The 20686-nt window shown below is 39.7% G+C and overlaps 2 protein-coding genes across 2 annotated transcripts in view; one reads left to right on the top strand and one right to left on the bottom strand.

The window, feature by feature from the left end:
* Positions 1-7071, bottom strand: part of ATAD5 (ATPase family AAA domain containing 5) — a 28741-nt gene extending 21670 nt beyond the window's left edge. The window contains exons 1-5 of the mRNA XM_032210600.1: positions 6922-7071; positions 3591-5236; positions 2957-3011; positions 1663-1833; positions 272-395 (exon numbers count right to left, since the gene is read on the bottom strand). Of these exons, the coding sequence (XP_032066491.1) occupies positions 272-395; positions 1663-1833; positions 2957-3011; positions 3591-5236; positions 6922-6972 (2047 nt within the window). The 5' untranslated portion in view covers positions 6973-7071. The remainder of the gene's footprint in view (positions 1-271; positions 396-1662; positions 1834-2956; positions 3012-3590; positions 5237-6921) is intronic.
* Positions 7072-12491: 5420 nt separating this feature from the next.
* CRLF3 (cytokine receptor like factor 3) overlaps positions 12492-20686 on the top strand; it is a 35501-nt gene continuing 27306 nt past the window's right edge. Inside the window, exon 1 of the mRNA XM_032211883.1 lies at positions 12492-12697. Coding sequence (XP_032067774.1) covers positions 12581-12697 — 117 coding nt within the window. The 5' untranslated portion in view covers positions 12492-12580. The remainder of the gene's footprint in view (positions 12698-20686) is intronic.

Here is a 20686-nt window from a genome sequence, read left to right as displayed (position 1 = left end):
CGCCCAAGCGGCAGTTGGAACAGAGTTCTTTTCAGGTGGGGAGGGGGAGTAGAATGTCTAACTCCTTAGCATCAGAGTGTGTTAATAATAGTAAAAGAAATACTAATGATCTGATGATCATTTTGAAAAATCCTTTCTTAGCGAGCACCTAGAAGCAAGAGGAACATACGTGCCCAATTTCAAGTTTGTAGGCTTTACAGTTCTGGAAATTTCATGATGCTGCGTGAGTGGTATTTTACTTTTATATATATAGATAAGTAACATTTATTACCATTTGACTTCTTAGTTGCCTTCCCAAATTTGGTTCTTTTCCCCAATACATCATTTACACTTTGGAGTTTTTTGGGATTTTCTATCTGGTCTGACACAGTGCCTGAATCCAGAGCCTGGGAGTTCTGCATAAAAACAAACATTAACAAATTATTATTACCACTCAAAGACTGGAGGAATCTTTGATTGCCTGTTGGTGATGTGTAGGTGCATACTTCATCAACTTGCTCCCTTGTTTTTCCCCCAATAATTGTTAAAATTTCCTAACCTTTGATGCATAAATTCTCTGGTAAATTAATATGTCTTTATATTTCATGCAATGTTAGTAAGGCCATGGAGCTCAGGGCACATTATAGCTCCATGGCCAATATACCACTTCACAGTTCTTTACAGCTGTCTCTAAATAATTTACAAAGTCAGAATATTTTCCCCAACAATCAGGATCCTCATTTTACCAACCTTGGAAGGATGAAAAGTTGAGTCAACCTTGAGTCCTGCCAGGATCAAATTCCTAGCAGTGAAGGGAATTAACCTGCAATACTGCATTCTAACCACTGCACCACCCTGGCATATATAATAAATGTAGCAAATCATTACAAACATGATTTATCATGAACATATCAGCATATGTGTGGATCAGTTTTATCATGTTCTCTTCAAGGAGTTCTAGGCCTAAGGAACAGATGCTATCCCCATAACAAATCTGCAATGAATGAAAGGGATGCTCTCTGGTTTGATGACTAAAGAAGACCCCAGCAGATGACTCAGTAAGACCAAAACAAACAATGGACAGCTGGTTTCTAACTGCCACTAAGAAAAAAGCCACTAAGTAAGAGCAAACATCCAAAAAATAAGCTTAAAATTGCAACCTTTCTTACAGAACAAATATCTTAATATATGCTCTTCCTTCTTCTCCTTATTTCCAATGTTATAGTTAGTTTTGAATGAAAAAGCTAAATAATCATAATGCTGGTAACATCAATGTCCTAAGTGGTAACTTATATTGATAGGATATTTATTTTTTCTTTCTTCTTCTCCTCTATGTTCAATACTCCAAGGTACTTAAATAATAGAATATTAATAATTTAAGTATATTGTATTGAAATAATGTATCAAGATTTATAGTAACAAATAATATAGGTAAAAAATAATATATGGCATGCTTTCATGTTATTGTGCTCTCCAAATCTACTTATTATAACTTAGAAAACACTTGGGCTGTTTGTAAAGTTTCTATTGCTTTTTTTGCTATAATTAAACTTCAAATGAATGTAAAATGAAACATGTAAAGCAAAGCAAGTTTATTAAGTTATTTCAAACTCAACAGGAAACATTTCAGTTAATTTCAACAGCAAAACTATGATTACATAAATCAGTGAACTCAACACTTACTTCTATTTTTTCTAAATGTTTCTTTTCAGCAAGAGCCCGTTGTCTGGAAGAGCGTCTTAAAGATATATGGAATGCTTCTTCCATAGTTCTTGACATTCGATTATGCTGTACAGCCTTTGCTTTCTCAACCAATTTCTTTGCTTTGAAAATATTACTAGAAGTTGAATTCATCTACCACAAAAATGAAAAATAATTAACAGCTGTGAGCTGAAATACATGCACTCTTTCCTAACTGTGTTTTTCCTTCCTATAAGATACCTCTGACTATAATGAACAGTATTAATGCCACATATTAAGTAGACCTCTGATATGGTGCAAAACATGAAAATAATTAGACAGTTATAACAAATGTGTACATTGCACATACCGTATTTTTCAAAGTATAAGTTGCACCTTTTTCCCTCAAAAAAGAGGGTGAAAATCTGGGTGCACCTTACACACTGAATACAGCATTTTTTTTGCCTCCAGAAACCCCAGCCCCTTCACCAAAATGGCCGTGCATAGCCTTTAGGAGGCTTTCAGATTGCTCCTGGGGGTGGGGGCGAGCAGAAATTAGAGAAAAATTGAGCATTTTTGCTCAATTTTGCTCTCCCAGCCCCCAGGAGCACTCTATAAGCCTCCTAAAGGCTATGCATGCCCTTTTTTTGAAAAAAAAAAAGAGGCCAGTTTTCATGAAAAATAGGTTGATTTTTGCTTGTTTTTGCCCTCCCTCCCCCACCGCCCAGGAGCAATCTACAAACCTCCTAAAGGCAATTCATACCGTTTTTTGAAAAAAATAAACCAGGCCCGTTTTCATGAAAAACAGGCAGTTTTTGGGAGGTCTGCAGAGTGCAAACCCTTTTTTAAAAAAATTTGCCTCTTCAAAATCTTGGTGCGTCTTATACTCAGGTGCTTCTTATATGGTATATACATATACAAATTTCCAAGCATTCTACTTAAGGAGCCAGTATACTCATTTGCAAAATGTCTAAGTGCAGCAAGATCAGAAAATGCCTCAAATTTGCTTTCATTACTCTGCCCATTCATTCTCTAAGTATATTATTTGACCACAAGATAATGCACGTAATTGAAAATTTAAGTTACATGATCATAATAATGGCAATCTTAGCTTAGTGTAAATATTTTCCATGAAGTGTGAAAATAGGCCTGTGCAAACCTTATATTTTTCATGGGTTTAAGAGGCTTAATTTTCATACATCATTCAAAGGTCATTTTCACATTTGAAATCCAGCTATCTAACCTTAACTTTTTACAGTGATGCTTCAAGGGTTACTTTCATTCAGATTTATCATACCTTTACATTCTGATGCGCAGATCTGTCTGAGGTATTAATTCGGGTGAACTTCATCCTGTATTAAAAAAAACCCACCCCATAATGTTAAACTTTTTAAAGAAATGCAACTTTAGTATGTTTTGAAACCCTGATAAATTTCTATTTCCAGACAAAATTATGTAACAATCATTACTTTTACTCTCAAAATATTAGGGGATTAGGGGACTGGAGGCTAAAACATATGAAGAACGGTTGCAGGAACTGGGTATGTCTAGTTTAATGAAAAGAAGGACTAGGGGAGACATGATAGCAGAGCTCCAATATCTCAGGGGCTGCCACAAAGAAGAGGGAGTCAAGCAATTCTCCAAAGCACCTGAGGGTAGGACAAGAAGCAATGGTTAAAACCAATCAAGGAGAGAAGCAACTTAGAACTGAGGAGAAATTTCCTCACAGTTAGAACAATTAATCAGTGGAACAACTTTCCTCCAAAAGTTGTGAATGCTCCAACACTGGAAGTTTTTAAGAAGATGTTGGATAACCATTTGTCTGAAATGCTATAGGGTTTCCTGTCTAGGCAGGGGGTTGGACTAGAAGACCTCCAAGGTTCCTTCCAACTCTGTTATTCTATTCTATTAATATGTAAAAATAACATTACCTTATTGGGCTGTTTGAATCAAAGGGCTCAGTTATCACTTCAGCTGTATACAAGTCATTTTTAAAGGATCGCTTTGTTTTAGGAGTCGAAGTCTGCAGAGGGCAAGCATCTGGTGCATTTTCAGTAATAGGCTGTGAAACCATGGCTTTTTCTGGTGTATTCTGACTTCTCTTTTGCCGACAATGTCTTCTCAATCTCTTACTTTTTTGAGAAAATTCTTTTTCTTTCTCAGTTGGTGTTGTCCTATTAATAGGACCATGGGCATTATTATTCTGGTTATCATTAATATTGAAAGCCTTCTCTTTTGCTTCCACTATGCCCTTCCGCTTTTTGGATTTATTTCTTACTCTGGTGCGATCACATTTTTTCATAATGTCATGGTCAGGGCCACTATCATAAGCCATCAATGCATTATTTGCAGGTTTTTGGTTAGACTCATCTTCGCATTCTTCCTCTTCTAATTTGTGGCTTGCTAGTTTTTCTTCAACATCTTTCTGCTTACTAGGTCCCCTTTTAGCTCCATTTTTCACGACATCTGCCCCTGGCTGCCTAAAAGCTTTCATAAATTGGTATCGTTCTTCTGCAGTGCATTTCGATTTCACAGTCTCTGAACCTGCACTTTCTAATACTGCCAGTTCTAACTCCTCTTCCGCAATCACCACATTGGACTTTCTTTTTTGAGTCACCTGTTCAATATACTCCATTTCTGAGGAAGCTGAACTCTTTTTTACTTTGGCTTTCCTTTTTGGGTTTACAAAAATAGAGGCAATTTTCTGGGACCGGAGAGATTTTGGAGGGACAGAATGAATTTGGGCGAGGACAGTCACTTTCTTAAGTGGCAAATCTTGAGTATCTTGATCAACATCTGTTTTATCCAAGGCAACAAAATCATCAGGTGTCTGTTTTCTTGGAATCTGTTCGAAGTCTTCTCCTTGGCTTTTTAAGAAGTCTTCAAATGATACAGTGACAGTATTGTATGATGTCATTGGTGCTCTAGGCTCAGGATCCAGAGTAAGCACTACAGTTTTATTTTCTGATTCAGTGACAGACGCAATTTGTTTATTAGTTTCTTTATGTGAATCCTTTGTCTGTGTCTCAGGGATAGAATTTTCAAACAAGTCCATTTCATTCTTAGGTTTCCTTCTTTTTAATTTTTTTGTATTGCTTTTTATTATTTTAGATTTTCTTTCCTCATTCTTATAACTAACTTTACTGAGAAGGCCTTCACCACAAACATTTAATGCCTGTTCTTCATTTGTGAGGTCAATCAATGCAATATCGTTGTGATTCATGAAACTAGCCTTAGAGTTTTCTTCTTGTGGATTGGGTGTTTCTTTATCATTATCTTTATTCACTTCTACCAAAGGCTCAGGCGTTTTATCAGTTTTTAATTTATTCCGCTTTCCTCTCGACTTAAGTTTCGATGGAGGCTTTGAAGAATTTTCCAGCGATACTACGTTTGCTTTGCTTTCTTGCTCCAGTAGAGGTGATGGAGCTTTCTCATTTATAGAAGTTTTTTTAAAATAATCCATTATATTATTAGACTTTGGTGGTGACAATACACTCTCAACATTTTTCCCCAATGGCGAAAAATAATTGGTAATTGCTTTAATAGAAATGTTGTCTTCCTTCCGTTTTGTACATGACTATAAAGAAAGAGCGTAGATATAAGTACAATAAAATGCAAATGTAATATCTCATCAAGGTGATATTCACTTTGGAATTGTTTTTAAGGATTTTCAGCATATAACTCACAAACCCATGGCATTATTTTTAAGTGTTGCGCAGTGCTTTGGATTTACGACCACAAAGATGTTTTAAAACATTTGGGGACTGCAAACATCACATCTTTTTGCAGCTTAAAGTATATATTATTTATTTCAGACATGTCTTCTTGTTAACAGGCAGCACATTCAGGCTTTAATTTGGAGAACCTAGACCAACTTCCAGCTGAATTATTAATGCCAGTGCACAAAAATGAAGAAAAAACTGGACAGACATATAGTGTAGATAATCATTGACTTTTGTTTAGTGACCCATTCAAAGTTACAACCACACTGAAAAAAGTGATTTACAGCTGGTCCTCACTTTTACTACTGTCACAGCATCCCCACAGTCATGTGATCAAAATTTGGGTATTTGGCAATTGGCATGTGTTTACACTGGTTGCAGCATTTCTGGCTCATGTAGTCATCATTTGTGACCTTCCCAGCTGATATCCAACAAGCAAAGCCAGTGGGAGAAGCTGGATTCCCGTAACAACTACAGGGATTCATTCAACAACCATGGCAAAAAAGGACATGAAATTGAGCACGAATCACTTAATTGCTTAGTTGCCTTGCTTAGCAATGGGAAACCTGATACCAATTGCCATTGTAAGTTGAGGACTAGCTTTTGTATTACAGCAGATTGCTTTCCTAATTTCTTTTTCATGAGTCAAGAAGAACAAAGTAGTCATGCCTATTTAAACAAAAATATGGATGGGAGCACAATCTGGCCCTTACATCTGTCACCACATCGATGGCCAAGGTTGACTTAAACAAAATAAAACCAGTGAAACAGGTCAAGGATAAGAAAATGTCCTTAAATAAGAAATACAAGGTTCTACTAGAATCATTACCGGGCTTCAGATAAGTCTTAACACAATTTCTATACTGTGCAAAGAAATATTGACAACTATAACTAGTTTAATTAACTTTCCAGTATTTCTTGTCTGACACTAAAATCCTAAAAAGAGGACCACATTACTAACAGTCTTTAAATTCCACAGAGCTAAATCCCGATGGCCCTTCTTGAGTGTCCGGGTTGGGAATTACAGTATGGAGAAAGACCAGAAAGACAAGTTGCCTCTTGAAAAAAGCAGCTTTGGGACACCCGTGACCTGTTGGATGACTGGAGACTCTCCATATAGACAGTAGGCAGAAAGAGTTCCTTGGAAAGTTAGCAAAAGAACAGTAGAGTTTGACACCTCCTCTCTCTAACCTTGGACTTCGCAACCCAAGGATCAGCTGCCAAGGATCCTCGGTTTTGGGAGGGATCGCAAAACCAAAGAGTGCGTCCGCTAAATGAAACACGTGAAATCAACAGGCTAATACAGGCAAAAAGACCATTTCATTCCCGCCTTAAAATCCAGATTAACAGGCAAAGGTTGCATGCATATATTAAAGGGGAAGGGAAGAAGGTGTCAAAAGGTTAAAGCCAAAGTACAAAGAGATCTCGGCATCCCAACCGCTTTCCCCTCCGCGCTCGGGCGAGCAAAAGCGCGGAGATCGAAGGGTGTCCCCGCTCTTCTCCCCTTGCTCTGCCTGCCGTCCCTCTCCTCAGCGTTTACCTGGGCAGCCCCGTCGGTCGGCGAAGCGGTAGCGGCCGCGAACACGGCCATCTTCCCTGCAAGAAAGCCGCCTGCCGACGGCTCCTATCCGCCATTCAGCGGGAAGAGGAACCGAATCGGAAATTCCCGCGCGAGAAATACAATCGGGCAAACCAGAAAAGACCGCGCGAGAGGCGGGGAAGGGGGAGGGATTTGGAGCGCCGCGACGCTTGGGAGGGAGGGGCGTGCGCTCTCGGGAAGCACGTGACAGGAGAGCTCTGCCAAGGCCCGCTCGTTGCCGTGTTCTATGTCACGTGAGCCTCTTAAGCCAATTAGAGGAAGGCTCTTTCCGGCGGGTCGCTGGGCGGGAGGGGGGGAGCAGAGAGGTGGTTTTGCTTTGTTTTCAAGGCATAAAATGATTAAAAGGCTGTTTTGAGCTGAATTCGACTCCTGGTGGCCATCTAGTAGTTCATTCTTTCGCTATCAATATTGGAAGTGAGTGCATTGCACTATGTTCTTCTAGGATGTTGCTTTTAATTCATGGTTTTATTTCATTTAATTCAAACATAAATCATACCAGGATACTAAGTAAATTTATATTCTTTACTTAGTATCCTAGTATGATCTATGTTGATTGCTTATTAAGTATCCATGACAATCACTAAATGTTGTATCTATTGTTTTATGATGAATGCATTTTTAAAATGATTACGATAATGATGTATCAAAATTGTGATCACACTGAGAGCGTATGCACAGAAATGACAAATTCCTTGTGATAAATTCCTAATTACACTTGGCCAATAAAGAATTCTAATAAAGAATTCTAATTCATTGTTTTCCATTAGGATAAATTTCTAGAGAGAAAGCCATATTTATATTATGTAGAAAACTAATGTAAAATCTTGTAAATGTGCCTGAAAAGTTTCCAGAGCCTTAGGTATGGCCCTCAGAAATTTATAGTGAAATTATATTATTTCACTAAATTTATGACAGGCATGCATTAAAACCAGCATAGTGTAATAGGAGCAGAGACAGGTTCAAATCCACCCTCAGCCACAAACTGGGTGACTTCAGAGCATAATATGTTAGTTACATAGAAGAATCAGAGGAGGGACCATTATGTTCATTGCACAGTCAGCCAGATGCTCAGATTGGATTCTTTTATCCACCTATCCAATCTTTCTCAAAGACCTGGGATAGCCAGATATTGATGTTTGATGGTGTTTACGAGTATCATCACAGGATATAAACCTGTTCCAAGTAAAGCTGCCTTTTGCAATTGACTGGTGGTGAATTTGTTTCAATTATTGTTATATATACAACAATGTTGAATCAAAGCTGCTTGTTCTTTAGCTGGTGTTGGCCTTCATAGACATCAAATTATTCCCAGGAAGTTGGGATTTAGTATCAGCATAGTAGATATATAGATTCAACTTGTATAGCCTTTTGTAATTGACAGATGGAATTTTTTTTCAATGTACAGATTTTCTAAGTGCTGTCCAAGACTTTTTGGTAGGGCACCCAGTGTACTGACAACCACTAGGACCACCATAGGCATCATACCATGATCTTTCAGCTTTGATTTTTAGATCAAGAAGATAACAAACTTGGGGGTCACACCATGTCAAGTAGTCTGGGGCTCCCTGCTCAACTATCACAGATTTCAATGAAATTTTGTGTGAACATGCATACATGTTCCCAATAAACATGAGTAAAGTGTTACGTGTGCCAATGCAATACTTGCGGAGATATAGTCATTTCAAAAAGGCAAATCTCTGACTTCCTTCCTTCTTTCCTTAAGTTTTCTCCAAATAGAATAGTTTGACCCCATAACACAGCCTTCTACAGTATAACCTTGAGGGTTCAGCAACTTTGAGACATAATATCTTTGGCAATACTTAGTTGAGAGAAACAAAACTTGGCCATCTTGTACAACTTGTGTTTTATTAAACAAAATAATAAAAGCATTTTCATGAGCGATCTCCATCTAGATAAGTTGGAGCAAAGTTGGCCGAAAATGACTGCGGCTCGAAAAAAGATTAAAGTTTGGCTTTTTATATCTCTGGAAGGAAAGGTATGAGAAACATAAAACTGTGCATAATAACTTAGCAAACAAGGTTTTCAAACATAAAATTTCAATTTCTTACTGCTTTCCAATAGTTCACAAATTGAGTGTAAAGTTGATAGTTTTTGTAATTGTAGTTTTTGCTTTTACCAAAAAAAAAAACCCTTCTGGAAACGCTGTTAAATCATTTTCATTAGAGCATGTTTCAACCCCCCTAAAAAAGTAGGGTTGATTTTTCATCTCTGATGTATAAAGCCCTAAAAATAGGAACAAAGTTGAGGACGTATGGCAACATCACATGCATTCTATTATTGTTTCGTCTTTTTTGGTTTATATAGACATCATTACTACTATTATATTGCATTGGCCCATGGTGACATTGTCACTACCAGTTCAGGCACTTGAACTAGCAACCCCATCACCATTGTACGGCCCAATAGCCGTGCAATACCAGCCACAGGTGGGTTTCATAGTTCAGGATCCCAAGCCTGTAGTTTGATTTCTTCCTCAAGGTTTCAAAGCCTTATGTGGGTAACTGTCTGGTTCCCAAGCTGACAATTGGGCAGGTTATCCTAGGTTCCCAAGCCTAAAGTGGGTATCTTAATAAGAGCCGAGGTGGCGCAGTGGTTAGAGTGCAGCACTGCAGGCTACTTCAGCTGACTGCAGTTCTGCAGTTCGGCTGTTCAAATCTCACCAGCTCAAGGTTGACTCAGCCTTCCATCCTTCCAAGGTGGGTGAAATGAGGACCTGGATTGTTGGGGGCAATATGCTGACTCTGTAAACCGCTTAGAGAGGGCTGAAAGCCCTATGAAGTGGTATATAAGTCTAACTGCTATTGCTACTGCTATTGCTATATGGTTCCCAAACCAAAATCCGTACTGTTTGTACTGCCAAATTCCAATGATCCCTTATTTATTATTGAATGTACGCGCCATGTTCTTTAGTGTCGCTTCTGGGAATTGATACTGTTGACCTGACGATGTAACTGAAGGTGCTAGAAGCACGCAAATAAGATGTGGTTCTGGAACTCAACAAACACCTTGTCTTTTAGGCTAATAAAATGAATGAGCAGGGCCTCGTGGATGCATAAATGTTACCAATGCATCATTTTGTTTGATGGAAATTGGCACAACGTTGCCTACCTACCATTTTTTGTCATAAGTGTAGGCTACATAACAACCGGGAAATTTGGATCGACAGTATTGGGACATTTTGGACACAAAATTAATCCTGTCATTTGAAACTTTGCTGACAGAAATCGAAATCAACTAGCACAAACTGGTGATGATCTCTTGTGCCAGCTATTGTGCTGCTAACTTTCCATCTTTCTTCTTGCAGCATCCTGCTTTCTTTGATTTCTTTCTTCGGAACGTATATATATTTAATTCTGTGAAAGTGTCACCATGTGATTTTGTTTCACGAAATCACCATGCAATGGAGTTGGCAGCACGACTAAACATTTGGCTCTCGAGCCAGCCTCCAGCAATCATCAACCAATCAAATATTGACGCCAACAGATCAGTTCAACTTTTGCGACAGAAACATTCACATAATTAAATATATATACATTCTGAAGGAAGGAAGAACCCTAACTCCAACCTTAACCCATGTACCTGCATACTGGTAGTCCTTGACCTACAGGTTTGTTTAAAAAATGACTTATGACAGCTTTTCACAATTACAACTAGTGGTGGGTTGCAGACGGTACGCCCCAGTACGGGCATACCGGAGCCTGCCCGGAGCACCAGGTACCATTCCGGTACGGTGCTCCGGAGGGCCCATCCGCCCACCCAAGGTCCTTACCTGTCCTTTAAGCCTTTGGCGCTTCCGTGCATGTGCATGGCACGTACGGTGCCTGTGCGACGCTCCGCCAAGCAGCTGACGCGTCGCAGTGGCTTGCGGAGGTGTTGCAGGCAGGTATGATGCATGGATGTGCTGTGCACATTTGCATGTGCGCTGTGCGTGTCAATGTGGGTGACACCGGGCCCGTTCCAACCGTACCGGTTGGAACGGGATCTGGAACCCACCACTGCTTACAACCATTGCTGCATCCCCATGGTCACATGATCAAAATTTGGATGCTTTGCAACTGACTCCTTTATGATGATTATAGTGTCCCGGGAGTCATGAAATTATCTTTTGCAATCCTCTGGCAAGCAAAGTCAATGGGAAAGCCATTAAACTTAAACTATTTTATTAACCTAAAAATGCAGTGCACAACTGTGACAAGGAAGGTCATAAAATAGGACAAAGCTCACTTAGCAATTATCTCACTTAACAATAGAAATTTTGGGCTCCATTATGGTTGTAAGTCAAGGACTACCTCTGGGCATGTCAATTTTTTCACCTTTCGATTTCCAAACATTAGGGGTGTTCAAAAGTTGTGACATACCTTGGGGATTGTAAAGATATTTTGGTTACTTTAATGTTATTTAGATGTGCTTTGTAACTACCGGTAACTACATAAATATGAATACAAGGGAATATTAGGACAGGGATGATAGGCACACTGGTGTGCTTACACACGCCCCTTAAAGACCTCTTAGGAATGGGGTGAGGTCGACAGTAGACAGTCTAAGGTTATAGTTTTGGGGGTTTGGGGAAGAAACCAGTGTCAAGTAGTACATTCCAGGCAGTGGTGGATTGCCAATATTTTTACTACCGGTTTGGGCACGCTCCTCCCCGTGTGTGCAGAAGCTTCCATGTATGCACAGAAGCGTCCGAGTGGGTGGGCGGAGCCTCCTGCCACCGCTATTACTGGTTCTCCTGATCCGGGCCGAACCGGGAGCAACCCACCTCTGATTCCAGGCACTGACAACTCTGTTACTGAAGTCATATTTTCTGCAATCAAGTTTGGAGCAGTTTACCATAAGTTTGTATCTATTGTGTGGTCATGTGTTGTTGTGGTTGAAGCTGAAGTAGTCATTAACAGGTAGGACATTGTAGCAGATAATTTTATGTACTATGCTTAGGTCTGATTGAAGATGGCGAAGTTCGAAATTGTCTAAGCCCAAAATTTCAAGTCTGGTGGCATAAGGTATTCTGCTGAAAGATTTGTATTTATACTAATTACTTTACAGTAATTATTGAAAGCTAGTGATTTATATTTTCTCTAGCATCCTTCTCTATGGTAACATAACACTATTAGCTCTATAATGGGTTGATGGATGGTGCAAGTCCCGAGTGAGAATCATAACTGAGTCATGAAATAGCTTCTCGGAATGACGAGCCTATTCTTTTTAACATGTATCTGCCCATCATCTACCGTAATTTGGTTTAAAAATAGAAGTCCTTTTTGATGTAATTAAATACGTCGCTTCGGTTAAAACCAGTCCAGAAAACAGCTATGGATTACAATCTTCATTCATTCTTCAGAGTTAGGCAATTGGAATCGGTGATCACTCCGAAAATAAAAAAAAATTAAAATACGGGATTCCCCGCACGAGCCGAGGTCCTCGGAGACCCCGCCCCCTTTCCTGTCTCTTGCCCGACTGAAATGCCCGGATGTCCTTCGCTTCCGGTTCTGAAGCTGCTGCCAATAGTAGGCTTGGCTGAGCGGAGGGCCTGCGGCTCTCGCTGCCGAGTGGCGGTGGGTCGTCATCGGGGGTGGAAATGGAGCCGGAGCCGGAGGCGTTGTTGCAGGAAGCGCACGAGAGCATCGAGGCGGCGCGTACCTACAGCCGGGAGCTGCAGCAACGCCTCAAAGGACTGCACCTGGCTCGCCAGCAGGTAACGATGCGGGGCGTGATTCCGCCGGCGCCCGCCTGGAGAGCCCCTGTCTTGCGGCGATGGGTGTGTGGAGAGCGGATGTGCGGGGGAAACGTGAGGAATGTGCGCTGTGCGTTGCAATGCATTGCTCTCCTTCTAAGCTGGGAATAGCGGGCTCCCTGTTTTGAGTTTGCCAAGCGCTGCGGCGTTTTACTCGATCCGAGGGGCAGCTTTAGACTCCCTCTGCAAAAAAAGATTGGCAGAATGGCACGGCGGCGCTCCCCCTTTGGCGAAGCACATAAAGCGTCGATTGCCTTGGCCCTTCCGTTCTGCTTCTTAGCGAGCTAGTTAGCAGGGAGAACTCGCCTTGGGAGCTTAAGTATTGCTTCTTTTCGCCGTGTACAGTAGTAGAGTAGAATAGAATAGAATTCCTTACTGGCCAAGTGTGATTGGACAGACAAGGAATTTGTCTTTGGGGCATATGCTCTCAGTGTACATAAAGAAAAATAGAATACATTCATCAAGAATCGTAAGATACCACTCTTAGTAACCTATGACTATCACTAATAAGCCATCAAATTATACTAGGAAACAAATGCAATATAAATTGTAAAGATACAAGCAACATGGTTAGAGTCATAAGTGGGAAGAGATACTAGGAAGGAAGAGAAAAATAATAGTAATTCAGTCTTAGTAGGTAATGTGACAGAATTGTGGGAATTTGTTGTTTAGCAGAGTGAAGAAACTGTCCTTGTGTCTAGTTGTTTTGGTGTGCAGTGCCCTAGAGGGTAGAAGTTGAAACAATTGATGTCCAGGATGTGAGGGGTCTTTAGTTATTTTCACAGCCCTCTTCTTGACTCATGCAATTAAAATTCATGTAAGTAGTAGTGGCTGCTTCCAGCCTGACCCAGAAAGAGATATTCCGTACAATTCTAGAAAGTTAGAGTACCTTCTGTTATAATTTGAAGCATGCTTGGGTCCAAAGGAGTGGACTGGAAAGGCAGAAGCGTTATCTCCTAATAGATGAAGTCTTGCTATGATGCTGGCAAGAAATAATAGCACCAAAAGGAACTTCCCCTTCGGGGAAAAGGGCGGCATATAAGTGCAATAAATTCAATTCAATTAAACTTAGCTCCAATTTCAGTGGCCTTGTCTCTAAATGGCAATATACCCTTGTTTTTATTTGTGGGCTGAAACTTGCAAGCCTTTTAGGTAAGTTTGTGAGAAGGAGCATTGCAGAATGAATGATGTGGAAGGATAATATTAAATGAAGTAAAAAGCTCCAGTACTCCAGTATTGTTCTCTCTAGTTAGTTTAGATTTGTTTTTATATTTTGAAATAAATTACTTATACAGGTAGCTCTCAACTTAAAACCATTCATTTAATGACTGTTTAATTAAAATGGCACTGAAAGAAGTGACATGATAGGTTTTCACACTTACTACAGTTACAGCATCTCCATGGTCATGTGATCCAAATTTAGACTCCTGGCAACTGGCTCCTATTTATGAGGGTTATATTGTCCTGGCGTCATGTGATCACTTTTTGCAAACTTCTGACAAGCAAAGTCAATGAAGAAGCCAGATTCACTTAACAACCATGTTACTAACTTAACTGCACTAATTCACTTAAGATTTGTGGCAAGAAAGGTCGTAAAATGAGATAAACCTTAGTTAACAATTGATTTGAATGGAAATTTTGGGCTCAGTTGTGTAGTATTAAGGATTACCTGTATGTTGATTTTTATTGCAATGTGATTTCCAGGTATGATTGATACAGTTTATAAAGAGAAAAATGCAAATTGATTAAAATTTCTGTAGTTTATGCTAAGATGATTTCTTTATTAGGATTAACTCGTATTACAAAATACCGTATGGATACTTTCACTTTATGTTTAGGTACACAAACATCAGACAACATATTTTAAAAGTTTTTGAAAGTGCTCATATCAATCGAGAGTGTCTCAGTCTCTCCTTTACTCACAAGTTTTCATTTCCTTCACATATTTGTTTTACAATTGGATTTTCATTTCTTTTGTCTGATGAAAGATCTTAAGGTGCTTTTTCATGTGGTATTCAATCTACATTCATTCAGCACGCTATCATTCAGTCTTACCCAGAGGTGATATTCAGCCGGTTCTCTCCGGTTTCGGGCGAACTGGTAGCAGCGGCTGTGGGAGGCTCTGCCTACCCGCCCTGACATAATACGTGACATTCTGCGCATGTGCAGAAGGCGGTGAACATGCACAGATCCGGTACGTGTAAGCGAAGCAAGAGCGTGCGCATGCACGCACACATTTGCAAACCAGTAGGGAAGGTAAGTGAATCCCACCGCTGGTCTTACCCTCTTTCTTGTTTTAGGGCAGACATGCTAAAGCCATCCCCACTGCTTCCAATTTATTTTTATGTTTATCCTGATAACCAATTCTCCCTGCCATAAAACAGAACTTATAGAAACCTATGAAAGCCACTTTGCTTCTTTAACATTTATTCTGTAGAACATGCCACATACATACCACTGCCTTTCTACAAAATTTCCATGTTTCCATACAGAAACCTGGATTGATTTTTGACTTTGTATGTTTTCGTATATTTTTGAATGTATTTTTAAACACTGTCTATAACTTGCAGTAGTTCATTCTATTTCCACAGTCAAACATAAATATCTTCAGTCTTCAATATTAATGCTGAGATTCATATATTACAGATCTGAGTCTATGACCCATGAATTTAATATTTGCTGTAATCATTCAAGTTCTCAGTCAATATTATATGGCATAGTCATGTTCAGAGCTACATACGTATTCATACTCCTAGCCAAGATAATTTTAATCACAAACATTTTACATGTTATATTAAGACATTCATTAAACAGTCAAGGGGTATCCTCTATTCTTGTGTTACTCTATGTTTGGTTTTGAAGTATGAAAATCTGTATAATACTAAAGTCTGTTTACTCCTTTCTTTGAATAATTATCAAATATCCATGTAAGATACCAGTCTCCATGTTTTGGTAATACCAACTAAACAACATTAAAAATTATGTGGAGGTCCGAGGGAAACATCTTGCCCAGACACCCATTCTTACACTTCTTACAGTTCTTATGAAGACCAGGTAGATGGGTTCTTATGAAGACCAGGTAGATGGGTTCTTATGAAGACCAGGTAGATGGGTTACGTACAATTCGTATGAAGACAAGGTAGATGGGTTACTTACAGTTCTTATGAAGACCAGGTAGATGGGTTCCTATGAAGACCAGGTAGATGGGTTCTTATGAAGACCAGGTAGATGGGTTCTTATGAAGACCAGGTAGAGAGGTTATTTACAATTCTTAGGAAGACCAGGTAGATGGGTTTTTATGAAGACCAGGTAGATGGGTTACTTACAGTTCTTATGAAGACCAGGTAGATGGGTTCCTATGAAGACCAGGTAGATGGGTTCTTATGAAGACCAGGTAGATGGGTTCTTATGAAGACCAGGTAGATAGGTTACTTACAATTCTTATGAAGACCAGGTAGATGGGTCCCTATGAAGACCAGGTAGATGGGTTACTTACAGTTCTTATGAAGACCAGGTAGATGGGTCCCTATGAAGACCAGGTAGCTGGGTTCTTATGAAGACCAGGTAGATGGGTCCCTGGTTCGACTGAACTGGTAGTGATTTGGCGGCCTGGGTTGCTGGAACCAGCAGCGACCCAGGCCTGCCACATCTCCGAACTGATTCTCCTACGGGGCTGCCATTTTGATTTTTGATTCTGCGCACGCGCAGAACAATTGTAATTGCACAAATTTAATTCCTCCCCCCTTTTTTAAACATTTTGTCCATGTACAGATCTATTTTTGTTCAAAAAGGTGTGCACCAAACCGGCAGTAATGCCAGAAGCAGCCCACTCCTGCTATGGTTCTGAATGTTAGGTTTCCCCCCCCCCCCAAAAAAAAAATTATAATGGAATGGAATAGGGAAGAGGATAGAATAGACCACGGAGGTCTTCAGAGTTGGAAGGAACCAGGTTGGACCTCTCTTTGATTAGTTTCCATCTGTTGTTTCTTGCCTTGCCTTTCGGTGCTTTGGAAAATAGACTGACCCACCTCTCCTTGGAAAGAACTGAAATCTGCTTTCCGATAATTTTTACCCACAGGTTCTTGTTTGATTCAACTCCTTCTTCTGTGATGTCCTTCAGACATTTTATGAAATAAATATATTTAGCTATTTCCATTGTTTCTCTTAGAGCTTTTCCAGACACTCAGCATCCTGATGACTTTACTTTGAATGCATTCCAGTTCTCACTGTTCTTAAATTGTTGTGCCCAGTGTTTTAAATGCAGCCTAATTAACATGGAATACAGTGGCATTATTATTTCCTCAACCAGTGCTTCTAGGACTGCATAATGCTTTTTAAAAAAATAACTGCATCACACTGCTGACTCATATTCTCTCTCTCTCTCTCTCTCTCTCTCTCTCTTTCTCTCTCTCTCTCTCTCACACACACAGAGACTTTTAATGTCTAAAGTGCAAGATTTACATTTCTTTCAATTACATGTCGTTTTAATCACAAACATTTTACATGTCAGGAGTTTCAGCCCAGTGATCTTTTCTAGAGTCTGTCTTTTATTAGGTTGACTATCTCTATTAGTGTAGAGTTAATCTCTCTTTCCAAACTTTTTAATCTAAACTATAGAAAATGTTATATGAACTCTGCTACGTGAGTGTTTAAACTGTCATTTATGTCTAAGAACGCTGTGTATGAACTCGACCAATTTAAGATTATTCAATACAGTACACTGTAGACTAAATAATTGTTGAGTTCATGGGTCAACAGTAGGGCCAGAGAGATCCAGGTATCCCCTCTCAGTTATGGAGCTGATAGAGAGATTTTGGCCTAAGACATAATGTACATCAATAGTCCTCAATTAGTGACCACAGTTGGGACGGGCAGCTCCATCTTTAAGCACTGCAATCACTAAAGTCAGGTGACCATCATGGATTTACAAAATCATTTCCCATTTGGTCATTAAATTAATCACCCTGGTTGTTAAAACTTCAATGTTCTCCATCGTTGCATGCTGGTTGGGAAACATGCAAACTGCAGTCCTCCGACCATGGGATGCTACAATGGTCATAAATGCATGCTGGTTGAGAACTGTTGGAATGGCAATCATGACCATGGTATGCTACAATTGTATATAATACTATAATACTATATAATAATAAATATCAGGATTGGTTGCAAAACATTCTTTACACCCTTGTGATTTTGAGCGATCACTAAACAAGGCAGTTGTTGTACAGTTGTACAGACTTCCTGTACAACCTATTCATAAGATAGTTGTTTTGAGAACAAAATTTGAGAATGTCCTTCTTATGATGGCTGCCTTAAACTCCCAGAGGCTAGATCATGGGACATATATGCTATAGATATTATTAATTTGTTACATCTGTATCCTGTCCATTTCACCAGGAACTCAGATAGTGTATATGGGTATCTCCTTTATCCCTTAGTACAGTGATGGCAAACCTTTTCGGCACTGAGTGTCTAAACCAGAACGTACATGCATATGCGTGTGCTGGAAACCCAAAGACCAGGTGGCTGGTGTGCATGTTTGTGCTGGAGCACCAGAAACCCGAAGACCAGCTGGCTGGCGTGTGCATGCCTGTTTTTTGGGCCATTTTTCAGGCTGGTTTTAGGCTGGGTTTTTTTTGGGCTCTTTTTGGCCGAAGAAACAGCCTGGAAAATGGCCCAGAAAAGGCCCGAAAAACCGCCTGGGTTTTTTGGCCATTTTTCGAGCCGTTTTCAGGCCATTTTCTGGCACTCTGGTGCCTGCGAAGATCAGCTGGCTGGAAACCAGAAGAGTAGCTGGCGATGGTGGGCGTGCCCATAGAGAGGGTTCTGCGTGCCACCTCTGGCACGCGTCCCATAGGTTTGCCATCACGGCCTTAGTAGATTGCCTACAACAACCATTAAGGCTGGTCTAAGAGAGAAGAAGATTGGAGCAAAAACTTCCATGGCTTAGGTAGACTTGAATCCGAGTTTCCCCATCCCAGTTCAGATTTTAACCATAACAGTAAGTGATTTTGTGAATCTGATGGGTGTTTGTCTGCCTGGTTTTCTGTGTGCAAAGCAGAGGCTAACAAGTTCCGGTTGGCTGCACCTCTTCCAACAGCAACCATTTTCTGATTAGTTGTGCCCCACTTCTCCACTACGCTCATTTTGTGGTTGTACCCATCATAGTTTTTCAAAACGCAAAATGCACTGATTGAACCCAGTGTTTTGGCAGGACTTCTCATCTTCTGTGTATTAAATAGTGTTGCAGCATGAACTTCAGCGCAGATTGCACTTCTGATAGCCTTTGCGATCTGCACGGCGAGTAAAACCAAAAATTTGTGTTCCGTGTTATATAAAGATGTTCTGATCTAAGAAAGGGCAATGATACGATCCGTTTTTCATATAACTTCATTATTGTTATGTGCTTCCTTGGTGGTTTTTCTAAGGGGAAGGAAATACAGTGTCAGCTTCTTAGTAAAAAAATAAATTGTCTTCATTTTGCCTTAATTTTTTAGAGAAGAGATTGGCTATGCTTGCTGACAGTTTTAGCCCCGGTACATACTGAGGACGCCAGACTGAGGAAGGCTGATTTAATAAATGAATTTCAATAAGTCTCATCTCTGGCTAATGAGCCCGTTCTGTTTTGTGTTATAGAACATTATAGATAGAAGGACGCTTACTTTTATTTCAATATCAGTATCAGAATGCATACTGTGTCTGCAGATAGCCTTAACCTCTCTGGCATCACCCATCCGCTTCCAGTCACTGTAAAAGTTTCTTATAATCATTTACAAATAGTCCTCAACTTACAATGGTTCATTTAGTACCATTCAAAGTTACAAGGGCACTGAAAAAAAAGTGACTTCTGACTGTTTTTCACTTTACAACCATTGCAGCACCCCCATGATCATATGATCAAAATTCAGACGCTTGGAAACTGAGTCATATTTATGACGGTTGCAATGTCCCAGGGTCATATGATCACCTTTTGCGACCTTTTGACAAACAATGTCAATGGGGAAGCCAGATTCACATAACAACCGTGTTACTAGCTGAATAACAACAGCGATTCACTTAACATTTGTGGCAAAAAAGGCTGTAAAATGAGGCAAAACTCACTTAACAACTCTCTACCTTACCAACAGAAATTTTGGGCTCAGTTGTGGTCCTAAGTTGAGAACTACCTATATATCCATGTCTACATTTCAATAATAAGGCTCTATTTGTATTTTGAGTATGATGTGTGAGCATATCCTTCCAATTTGAGCAAATCAGTCTACAGAAAAAAATCTGAGTATCATATTTTCTATCAGAGTGGTTTATACTTGGATGGAAAACCACAGGAATTTCAAGGCTACAGATAGGCCAAAAGGTTAAATAAAAACAGAGAGGAGATTGGAAACAAATAATTTCTGTACTGCTGCCAGAAAATTGGATGTGTTATGAAATCACCAGGAGTCAGTCTTGAGTCATCTTTATCTTCTATAATTTTACCAACTGATTGATCAAGGTTGGGGTTAAGGATAGTTGAAATTCTGGATTTTCATTTTTAAGACTGCACATATATTTTGTCTTAGTGTTACATGCAAAAACACACAAAAACCACTAGTACTAGTAGTTTTAATCAATTGTATGACATGTCAGGACACTTTTCAAAGTTTTGTAATTAAGTGCCAATCACTTGCAGTAAGCAGAAGATGAAAAATCAGAGAGAATTGGAGAATGTTAGAATGTTTATAAATGTGACCTGTCTCAATTCTGGTTACTTACAAAGAGTTTCTTCCATGATGCCAATTGGCATCCTGTTCTTAATCATTATCTTGTCATCTATGAAGAGTAGTGTTAAAGGTAAAGATTTCTCTGGTCAAGTTATGAGCGGTGCTCACCTTCGTTTCCTAGCCAAGGAAGATGACATTGTCCAAAAATGTTTCCGTGGTCATGTGGCCGGCATGACTACATGCTAAGGCA

Source organism: Thamnophis elegans, chromosome 2 (assembly GCF_009769535.1).
Source record: "Thamnophis elegans isolate rThaEle1 chromosome 2, rThaEle1.pri, whole genome shotgun sequence".
NCBI lineage: Eukaryota > Metazoa > Chordata > Lepidosauria > Squamata > Colubridae > Thamnophis > Thamnophis elegans.
This window is presented reverse-complemented; position numbering and strand designations above follow the sequence as displayed.